Genomic DNA, 11,759 nt, shown 5'->3' with positions numbered 1-11,759 from the left:
ATTACTCACTAGCTACTTCTGTGCTGCTAAACTAATTAATGGTGTATTCAATTCCTGCTGTCAACTTTAATTTCAAAGGGGTTTCCTGAAACCTTGGAAGCCCCTCTTCCTACACCTGGCCCCTGTCACGGCCAGGGAGCTTTTTCAAAGGGTTTTCCAACAGCAGTTCTGCCAGAGTTACAGATGGCAGATGATGGGTGCTGAGGGTGTAGCCTCCAGCCACTGAAATATCTCTAATTGTTCTTGTATCAGGGGTGTAGGTAAGGGGAGTTCCCATGCAAGGGTTTCAGGAACCTAGATTCCTAAGGTTTCTAACACACTAAGTTTGGTAGCACAAACTGAGTGAGTAACAGCACACAGTACAGCACAATAACAATATAAAACTAACACATTCATTTCTCAGGGAAGGATCCACAGATGGGACATGAGATTGAGATACTCCAATAGAGCAGTCACCTATATACTCCAATAGAACAGTCAAATATACTCTAATAGGGTATTCATATAAACATCCATGTATTAATAGACTTACTAATGTGAGCAAGAACTTTATATTATGTGGAGTGCGGAGTGTTGAATTCCAAGGTTTTTTTTATTAAGGAATCAAGACTCACGATAGTGAGGCGCACGGCCAAGAAACTACAAAGCGCACGCCACAAATAAAACGCGCGCGGCTACTACCGTGAGTTATTTACGTGTAGGGACGGTTTCGCAATTTTAACTCTGAATTACAAATCATTCCCATTAGAAATGTATTGCACAGCGGGCGCCGGAATTGTAAATGAGTGGCTATCTTGTCGCAACCGCGAAAATAAGACCAAATTCACTTCATTACTCCGATATCTCGGCTTGTGTTAGTGTTATCGCCATAATTATCATTGAATGTAACTGCCTTTTGTGGAGTAATACTGGTACAGGAGTTTTCTAGTACTGGATTGCCTGTACAGCGGATTTTGTTTACCAAACGCCTAATCCATACGATAACTTTTAAAGACGCGGCGTGGACACTGACCCAACACTCATATAAACGTATTGTGAAAGCGTGAAGAACGTAACTTCCCTAGGGAGAGTGTTTTCAGTATAATTCCATTTAGCGCCACCCATGTAATATCACGTGATTGCTTTCATTCGTGTAGACATTTTCACTCCCAATTCGTACTTAACTTTCTGACGTAAAGGTGCTCATGCACAGTAAAGCCAGACGGCTAGCGATTAACATCACATGTCACGCAAGCTAATAATTGATACATACAACAATACAGTATTTCACAAAGTGCACTTTTAAAATAAACCACTGTCCCATGTTGGTAGACAACTAAGAACGATCATTGGCTTTGCTTCTTAATGTTGGATCTGCCATTGTGTACTTGACAGGACACCAATCCTCAGTGCTGCCAAGAAGGGGATGGGGGTGGGGTGTAACCAAGGCAGTCTGCGAATCTTCCATTTGTCATCTGATGGGATGCCTTCCTCCAATTTCTGAATTTCACTGGACCTGTCAAGAAACACAACATGTTAATTGTGTGGTCAATCTAAACTTAGGTAACAAGTTTGGCATGCACTATAAAACACATTAACCAGCAGCTAAAGGTTCTACAAAATCTCATTGCACATCAATGTACCTGGAAAACCAGGACACCTTCATAATCAGGGTAGTCTATGATCTAGACACTGGTGGTTAGAGCCATTACTAGTAATTGATCTGTAAAATAACTAGTGATGGGACAAATGTCTGAAAATTCGAACATTTGCTCATTAAGGAGATAGGCAACATTTTACCAACAAACATTAGTTACCATGGTTACTATAGTATATAAGCATAGTAACATTTGAGAAAATAAATTTAGATTACATTATAACACTATCTCAATGACTACAGTACTGTCGTGACGACGGACTGGAGGTTCGATAACTGGTAAGAACCACTCGTACCAGTGTGATTGATCGGATAATAAAGGACACGCTACAACACACACTGCAACAATTGATACACGTGATCATACACTATATTAAGAACACTCTAATTAAAGTTACATTCTATTAAATGTCTCAGTCGTTCACTACATTCTCCGGGGGCGGGCCAAGTGCTCCATTCCACTCCTTCATTCTCTGGAGTGCTCTTGCAGCAGCAGCTCTCATTGTACGCACACGAACTGTTTCAGTAGCAGCTGTACTCAGTTGGGATTCAGTACTAGTACTAGACTGATCAGCTTCTTCTGGAGTAGTTTTACTGTGCACTTCCAATGGGAATAACTTGGCAACAGGTCGCGTTGTCTTGTGGTTACTTGTTCTGATGTGTGCAGCACGTACTTGACCATCATTCCCCTTGATAAGGTCTTCCACTACAGCTAATCTCCAATGAAGTCTTGACTTATTATCCTCATGAACTATCACAACATCTCCTGTTCTAATCAGTTGTTTACTGCTTCGTTTTGATGTCTTGTAAAATTCTCTCAAGGAAGTCAAGTATTCTCTCTTCCAACGTGATGAAAAGTGTTCCATTAACTGTGCGAGCTTGTTCACTCTGTTCCTAAGGTCTGTACCATACATAAACGTCGGGTCAGTCAGTTCTTCTGGGTCATTGAGGGGATGAGGAACTTGTTGAATCCTTCTGCCATATAGCAAGTGAGAGGGTGTCAACGGCTGAGGATCTTGTAGATCAGAGTTCACATAGGTAAGGGGTCTGTCATTAAGCATACTCTCAATCTCTATCACTACAGTTTGTAGCTGATCAAGAGAGATGAATGTTCTACCAAGAGTCTTTCTGATGGCCTGCTTTGTCAACCCTATCAACCGCTCCCAAAATCCCCCATACCACGGAGCACGTTTTGGTATGAATTGCCAATCAACACCTTGGCGTCCCAATGCTTCTTTGATGACATCAGACTCGAACAACATCTTCAATTCCTCCGCGGCGGCAAGATAAGTGGAAGCGTTATCTGAGAGCATGACTGAAGGAATAGATCTGCGACCGGCAAATCGTCGAAAGGCTAACAGAAATGTTTCTGCGGATAGATCTGTCACAATCTCCAAATGAATTGCCCTAGTGCTTGCGCACGTGAAAAGGCAGATGTATGCTTTCTGCTCACCATTGGACTCCTTGACATAGAGTGCCCCAGTGAAGTCCACCCCTGTGACAGCAAATGGTCTTGGTTGTCCAACACGTATCTTGGGTAATGGTGGTGGATCAGGAGTTCTATACGCTTTTCCCGATGTCTTGGCACATGTGACACATCTTCTAAGGACACTTCTTACTCGCTGTCTGATAGAGGGATCCAATAAACTTCTCGTAAGGCGGTTACAGTGATAGCTACACCCCCATGGTGGAGCTTCCTATGAGTGTCTTCAATGATTAGATCTGTCAAGCGGTGCTTGGAAGGTAGTAGCACGGGAAATTTAGTAGCATCACTGACCGGAGCATTGTGGATTCTGCCACTGCATCTCAGGAGTTGTTTCTCATCCAAGTACAGTCTAAGTTGCCTGACAAGGTTGGGGCATGAATTCTGCTTCTTCCGCAAATAATTCAATTCAACTCGATAGCTGGAAGTCTGACTACTGGATATCCATTCCTTCACGGCAGCATTCCGTTCAACTGCACTTAGTGGTCCAATTACTCGTGGCCGTTGTGTATGAGCATTGTGAACATACCTAAGGACGTATGCAGTGACAGCTACTAACTTATCAATAGTGCTAAAACGAGTAATGTCAATGACAGTATGAATACCTGTAACAACTTCACTGGTCTGAGTAGCTGGTGGTGTGCTTCCATGTTCATCTTCCTCTTCAGCTAACTGTAGAAAAGCGTTGGTTGGAGTCCACTGTGGCCAGTCCTGACTACATTGTAGCCAGCTGGGTCCGTGTAGCTATAGCTGCGATGAGAAAAGCTGTTCAGCGGAGATCCCTCTCGTCAACAAATCAGCAGGATTATCACTAGATAGTACATATGACCATGAGTTGGCTGGAAAGGCTCTAACAATCTCTGCTACACGGTGTGAGATAAAGGGTTTGGGGTTATGCTGCTTATATATCCAGTGGAGAGCAATCTGGCTGTCAGTCCACAGGTGGATATGGTTGGATTGATCATTAGACTGGAAATGAAGTGAAGATACAACAAATTGCACCAATCTAGTAGCCATGACAGCTGCCATCAGTTCTAGCTTAGGAAGAGTGATGGTCTTGATTGGTGCAACTCGACTCTTAGACATGACTAATGACGTCTCTTGGTTTCGACAAATGTAAACTACAGCACCGTAGGCTTTAGTGCTGGCATCAGCGAAGGCATACAGGTGGAAAGTTGATGTGTCTGATGTTGAGAAATATGTTCTTGGAACTGTAAATTGTGACAGCTTCATCAGATCTGGTAGAATGGTGAGCCAAGTGTCAGTAATCTCTTTGGGAAGAGGTTCGTCCCATGTCAGCTTAGTCTGCCATACTTGCTGAAGCAAAATTTTGGCTCTGACAGTCACAGGTGTTACCCATCCTAGCGGATCGTATATCTGTGAGGAGGTCTGTAGGACATCTCTCTTTGTGATAAAGGAAGTGTTAGTGGGTGGAAGTTGCTTTGGAGCAAGTGATACACTGTCTGTAATTGTATTCCACTGAAGACCTAGAAGCCCCACAGTTGGCTTAGGGTCACTGGTTTTCTCTCTTGCTGTGACTGCCTGGAGCTGATGACTGTTAGATGACCATGACCGGAGGTTGAAGTTTGCTTGACTCATTAGTTCACGAGAGTGTTTGTAGTAAGTTAGTAACTCTTCTTCTGTGTTGCAGCCAGATAAGATGTTGTCAACGTAAATATTGTCTTTCATGTCAAGTGCAACAGATGAGGCAACCTTACTGAGGTGTAGATCAAGTACTGCAGCGAGCATAAATGGTGAACTTGATGATCCAAAGGGAACAACAGCAAAGCGATATGTGAGGAAGGAATCATCTGTACTTGATGGCCAAATAAATCTTGTGAAATTCCTATCATCTGAATGTAACTGGACATGAAGAAAAGCCTTTTCGATGTCGGTTGAAAGGGCAAAGGCATGGCTGCGAAAACGTAACAATATAGAACACAAGTTGTTTAGAAATGGAGGTGTTACTGTCAGGCAATCATTGAGACTGGTTGAATTTCCATTTCCCCGGCAGCTACAGTCATACACGATTCGTATGGGTGTAGTGACAGAATCCTTCTTGACTGGTCGGTGAGGTAGATAGTGTGTGTTCTCAGTAGCGTCATGGTCACTCACTGTTTCGATGAAGCCTCTCTGTTGTTGGTCTTTGATGATGTTATCATAGACGGACAAGAGTTCTGGTGTTTGCTTGAGCTTGTTAACTAAGGCAATTGTTCTTTTCTTACAGATGTTAAAGTTAGAAGGTAGATAGGGTTTGTCTTCCTTCCATGGGAATCTTGCTATGTAGACACCCTCAGGAGTTTGAGTGATTGCGGACTGCTGATAGGTACGGAGAAAGGATAAATCGGTAGATGATGTATGGGCATTTGTCCCAATGGATTCAACAGACCAAAACTTCTCTAGGTTGGGTTCTTCAGGTGTCACTGAGGATGTTATCTGTAGTAAAATAGAAGCTGCTGACTGTGAGAGACAATGTGGTAACGGTCCTGATAGTAGATAGCCGAGCTTTGACTCCTGAGCTGTGGGCCCATCTCCTCTGATTATGGTGTCCTGAACAAACTTCCAGTAGTAGTCAGTTCCAATCAATAATGAAATGGTGAAGTTATTGTTGGATGTGACTGGATGGGCCAGCTTGAGTCCTTGCAGATGTGGCATTGTGCTAACAGAAAGTGGGACAACGTTCTGAATTGGCGCAGCAATTGTTGGTACGACAAGTACTGATATTGGGATCAGTTCTCCACTCAAAGTCTGTATCTCTACTGTCACAACACCAAGCTTCTGGTGAGTTCTAGATGCATTGCCAAACGAAGCCAAAGAAATGTCTGCTGTGGAGGTCAGTGATGTGCCCAATTCATTAACCATCTCTCTGGATATGAATGAACGCTGAGCACCCTCATCAAAAAGAATGTTTGCACTAGTCTTGGTGTGTCCAGCAATGATAGGAGCTACTGCAGTCTTGAGAAGGCATGTAGTAACTGACTTGGGTGTGACACAAGGTGAGATTGGAGTGAGAAGCCCTGCAACATCTGCTGAAGAAGTTTGTGGTTTACTATCAGTCACATTATCAGGTAATGATTCAGTAGATGGTGGTTTACTGTTGCACAATGTGGTGTGATGCTTCTTCTTGCATTTTTTACATCTAAACCTAGACTGACATTGTGACACCTTGTGGTGTGCCAAACAGTTGAAACAGAGGTTATCTCTCTTGACAATATCTACACGTTTCTGATGATCAATTACACTTTCACAGGAATGTGAAGAATGTGGACCCTTGCAGAATGCACATACTGGTGCTTTCTTCTTACCAGAAGTTGTGGAACGATTGTCTCTAGCTCCAACTTGAAAGGCCGCTGTAGTAGACATCTTGGAAGCTGCATTGTATGAATCATGCAGTCCACATTCGAGAACTCGGATCTCCTTCTGAAGAGCTGCCATTAAATCTGTAAGAATCCATTGTGTATTTGAATGTTCTCTTGCTAGATTCCGTCTCACTTCAGGAGTAAGTTTACCCATGATAATAGGTACTAGCAGGTCACCATAAGAGTGTTCAGCCTTGCCTAGTGAAGACAATCCACGGATGTGACTTTCTATGGAGTCATAAAACATGCGCAAGCTTGCCAAGCTGTTAGTAGGAGAAGCCATACTCATGAGAGATTTCATGTGGGCATCAATTAACTTGTGGGTTTGGCCAAAACGATCTTGAAGGAGAGAAATTGAGTGTCTATAATTCAGTTCTGAAAGAGGAAGACCCTCAATTGCTCTAGCAGCATCTCCCTGTAATTGAGCCTTGAGGTAGTTAAACTTCTGTATTCCGCTTAAACTAGGGTTGGAATGGATTGCTGCAAAGAACGAGTCCCAGAAGGCTTGCCATGTGAGAGGGTCACCCGAAAATGTCGGTAGGGAAAGTTTAGGTAAACGGCTAGTGGCAAACTGTTGGGTGCTGTGATAGTTGGTAGCTGGCAAACTATAACTGCTGGCTACTGGTAAACTGTAGCTGTTGGCCAATGGCAGCTGTTGAATGGTGGCAGACTGTTGGTAACCCACTGATGCTGGCAATGTTCCCAAATGATTCACTGATGAGGTGTATAGACTACCGACATCAGGCACTGATAACTTCACTGGCCTTTGCTGCATACTAGGAGTGTATGTGTATGAAGCGGTTGAAATCAACGGTGGTGGGTATAAGTGCATTAGAGGCGGTAATGATGTGCCTGAATGTGAAAAAACTGTGTTTGTCAATGGGGCTGATGACATAGTATGGTCTACAATTGTTGTAACTACACTGTCTAACTGTGATACACTTGTGCTAACATGGACTGTACTGGAATGTGTCTGGCTAGTATTTAATTGTAGATCACTTATACTTGTGAGTTCACTCACGTGTTGAACGTGTTGATGACTATCCAAGTGATCACTGTTCTGTTGTGATTCCACTGAAAGTTGGGGACTCGGTGGGACTTCATGACTGACTGATGGTGAATCTCTGCTTGGCTGTTTTGCACTATTTTTTAACTCAATGAACCTTTTAGCTCTGGCAATCTTTTCTGAGATTTCATCATGTAGCTCTTCTGCCTCTAACACTGCTGTTTCTAATTCAGTTGCATCCTTTGATAATTCTAATAAACGATCATCAATTTTCGTGATCTTCTCCAATTTCTTGGTGAGTTGCTCAATAGCGTTGTTCAATGACGTTGTTGTGTAATCGTCGAATTCGCCACTAACCAGTTCGTCAATCTTGTTAAACAGTCGAGTCACGTGTCCCTTGTACCCACTCCGTGAAGCTTGTAACCGAGTCTGCTCCTCCATTGATCCCGCTAAAACAATTAACAACAATAACAGTTCTAATAGTAGACGTGGCTTGCCTTAGCGGGTACCGTTAAAAATAATTTTCCACGGTACCACGACTTCTGCGACTGAGGTTTGAACGAAGGGAAGAGCAGCAGACACAGTACTCCTGGCTAACAGCACCAACAATGTCGTGACGACGGACTGGAGGTTCGATAACTGGTAAGAACCACCCGTACCAGTGTGATTGATCGGATAATAAAGGACACGCTACAACACACACTGCAACAATTGATACACGTGATCATACACTATATTAAGAACACTCTAATTAAAGTTACATTCTATTAAATGTCTCAGTCGTTCACTACAAGTACCAGAGATGCCAACCTCTGAACAATTTTAGGAGTGAGACCTCAAACACTACCAGCAATGTGGACCAGACTCAAGTGCAGCTCCAGGATTTTTGGTAGTGAAGACCAAAAAAAAAAAAAAAAAAAAGGTCGTCGCATGCTCTAAGTACAAAAATAAGCACAGGTCTGCCCAATTTTAAGCACAGGGCTAATTACGAAGCAGATTAGGTGTGAGAAATGCGTGAGAACTAAGCTGAAAGAGTGAGAAACAGAGGGTTAGGCGTGAGAGCGTGAGATTACTAGCCAAAGAGTGAGACTCACGCCTAATGCGTGTGAGTTGGCATGTCTGCAGTACATTTCTGCAAAAATATATGAATGCATATTGCACTGAAATATTAGAAACACACCTTCAAGCATTCATTTGCTAAATTTACAGAACCTACGAATGTGATCATGAAATGCACATTCGTCCCAGAACTAGGTAGGGAAAGAAAACGGTCTGACTATTAGATCTGTGAAACTATTGGGACACCAAACATCTTACATAAAGTAACATGTACCTGACTAAAACACAAATAAATCCAGTCATTTAGACCATTACCAGTCAACATGCAGCCAAAAAAACCTTATTCATACAAATATTCACTTGTTTTTATCTTTTACCTGCAGCTAAAGTTCCTGGAAATTCCAGTCAAGACTCACAACTATAGTGACATCTATAACTGATACATTCCCACACTACTGAGAACACATTTGTAAACAGCAAGTTGGCAAAGTGGGCACTACAAAGACAAAAATATGGACACTTAACACTGAAGATACTCAAACACGAGTCCCAACTGACCTGGAGAATTACGATGCTATAATCACAATACATGTAATCATTGGTCCCAATCTGCCCATAACACAGATGTTTGCAATATGGTGTTGATGGTGCAGTAGACCACAATAATGAGACCTTGAAAATGCAGGATAATGTGATGCAGTTAAGACCTCATTGTATAAACAACAAATTATGTAACAGGAGCACATTTAATGCACCTATCAATGTAATGCCCGACTACCACAGGTACGGGCTGAAGGTGGGGGAAGGTCGAGTTGGTAGGGGAATGGACCATTAAGTTTCCTGGTGGGGATTTGTCATTGTCCAAGAAACACACCAATACAGCATTTCATGGATGCTGACTTACTATTTGTCATCACTAAATCCTGCTTGAAATAACTTGCAACTGGAATAGCTACACTGTGACAGACGCAATGGGTGATTGTGAAAAGCCCGACTAACCCCAGGTTTCGCTACTGGGAGATATGTCAGGATATGTGGAGCAATGTTGTATCACCAGTACTTCTCATTAGGTGGGGAATAATTTTTAGGGATGAAATCCCCACCTCAGCCGTACCTATGGCAGGGATGTAGCTAGCCAGAAGATGATGGAGAGGCAGGCATGCCCCCACGAAACACTCAAAATCGTTAATGATCGTAAAAAAGGCTAATGACCCAATGATGGGCTAGCCAACATACGATGTTGTATTATTACAGCTTAAATAACTAGCTACGTAATTATTTCATTACTGATTGCTTATCACTTATCAATGGAGGTATATTCGTCGAGCATCATCACACGTGCCACAACTGTACTCCAACAAATTCATCCACAGTCCGGTAGAACTATATTGTTAATATTTTAGTGCAAATACAAGTTACTTTACATTAGCCACAGCCTGTGCTGCAGTCCTAGCACATTGCTGAAAGGATGACGAGTTCACTCACTTGGCGAAATTCAAATGCCACATATTGCACGAAATCCCACCTGTCTTGCTAGCAGAACTTGTAAGCTTGTGACTGATCCGCCTAACTGACTGACAAAGTAAAAAAATTAACTGGCATGCCACTGCACTGCCATACAAAGATCCAGTGTGATCAACTCGAGAAAAGAAACTTGGTACATTTAACCGGACTTTATCACCTCGTAGGCAGTTTTTCAGAGCATCATCTGGTCTCCTTTGTCACTTGTGAGTTGCGACTCCTGCCGTGGGGAGGTCACTTAGAACGGGTCACTCTTTTTAGACTCAAAAATGCTCTACCACGTGAGTAATCTAGGCTAAATATAGAAGTGTGTCTCTAATATTTTCGTTCGGTGGATTCACGAGCGAGTTGAATGTTGTTAGTGTGTGTGCATTTACTAGCAACCCCTGGTGATACCGTGTAGTAGCGTACATAATTTAGTCATTTGCGTGTCAGTTTAGCTTGTGAGTTGTGACGGAGGTTTTAAAAAAACACTTAGTGATGGGGGAGGGCAAATGCCCCTCTCCCCCCCCCCCCCCCCCCCTTGGCTATGTCTCTGACCTGTGGTAGTGGGGCTATACATTGATAGGTGCATAATATAAAGTAGCAACCACCGTCTGAGGTTCCTCCTAATATGCACTCAACTGCTAACTCTAATTAATTCATTCATGTTCAGCCAAGACTGGAGGACTGAAACACGTGCACCTTATTTACACACATACAAAAACATTTTATAAGCAATATTAACTTACAGTTAGATCTACACACTTTCGCAAAGTAGGTCACAATCAAGGTGATGCGCTATTGCCGTATTTGGTAATACCACTTGTGCTAGGAGAGGAAGTCCCTTGGAAAGTCCCTTTCACACCTCCAGTTGCGCACGTGAACACTTGTAAATGTACGTCGATATACTCTTACGGATCGTGAGTTTTGTGACCGTGTGTCCTTTGACCACTGAACTATATGTCCGAAGACGCCGGTGGCATGGGAGTATACCGGCAATTAATGTATTGGGGAACCAACCGCACCGAGCACCGCGGTGGTCTGTCTGATGATGTTGTCTCCTCCCCCAGTTTTCCATCTTAGGTATAATAATTGTTTTTTAGTAGCTTTTGTATGGAAGAACGGCTATGCCGAAATATTTGTGCTAAAAAATCATCCATGCGGTTAACCAAATGGGTGCTATTAAAAATCTTACTTGATTCATTTTCAAAGGGAATTTATTTTAAAAGCTATCCTGTAAGGCATATGCATACCCCAGCAAATCCCCATAGTTGGCATGTCTGCATGTGAAAAACACTAATATGTACGTCCTCATATCCTCAGGTCCCTGCTGTCACAAATGTCTGGGCTATGGCCATCCTCCCTTCTAAAAGTTGTTTCATTCCTCTGCCTCTGTAATGGTATTCATACACACCAGGTACAGTCTACCAACATACCAAAAGAAGTAATCATATTGTGGGATAAATCATGCACACATTAACATAACAATGGTGATACAGTACATAAGCAATTACACACTGATTGCAACGATTATTGTGATTGAATATGATGTCAGTGATAATCCTTCACTCTCCAGTACCTCTGTTTCGAGCAATGCAAGAAATTTTAACACTAAGTAAGAGCACTACTGCTACCAGCTCACCTACGAGAGCATTGTGATATTAACTTGCTTACATCAAGTACAACCAATATGTGGTGCATATATGTGCGTAC

At 42.6% G+C, this 11,759-nt stretch overlaps 1 protein-coding gene across 2 annotated transcripts; it reads right to left on the bottom strand.

Moving 5' to 3' along the window:
• Positions 1-1,225: 1,225 nt before the first annotated feature.
• LOC136269311 (uncharacterized) lies at positions 1,226-11,113 on the bottom strand. Of its 2 annotated transcripts, XM_066064861.1 has the most exons (5): positions 10,796-11,095; positions 9,102-9,215; positions 8,921-9,039; positions 7,500-8,186; positions 1,226-1,495 (listed from the first exon to the last, which is right to left on the bottom strand). In XM_066064861.1, exons 4-5 carry the CDS (start codon positions 7,923-7,925, stop codon positions 1,487-1,489), a joined length of 435 nt encoding a protein of 144 aa, XP_065920933.1. In that variant the 5' UTR covers positions 7,926-8,186; positions 8,921-9,039; positions 9,102-9,215; positions 10,796-11,095; the 3' UTR covers positions 1,226-1,486. The 2 variants fall into 2 exon arrangements, 1 of the variants encoding a protein (XP_065920933.1); XR_010707272.1 differs by lacking the exons at positions 7,500-8,186; positions 8,921-9,039; positions 9,102-9,215 and having other exon boundaries at positions 10,796-11,113.
• Between the last annotated feature and the right edge of the window lie 646 nt (positions 11,114-11,759).

This window comes from Dysidea avara, chromosome 10 (genome assembly GCF_963678975.1).
Source record: "Dysidea avara chromosome 10, odDysAvar1.4, whole genome shotgun sequence".
Classification (NCBI taxonomy): domain Eukaryota; kingdom Metazoa; phylum Porifera; class Demospongiae; order Dictyoceratida; family Dysideidae; genus Dysidea; species Dysidea avara.
This window is presented reverse-complemented; position numbering and strand designations above follow the sequence as displayed.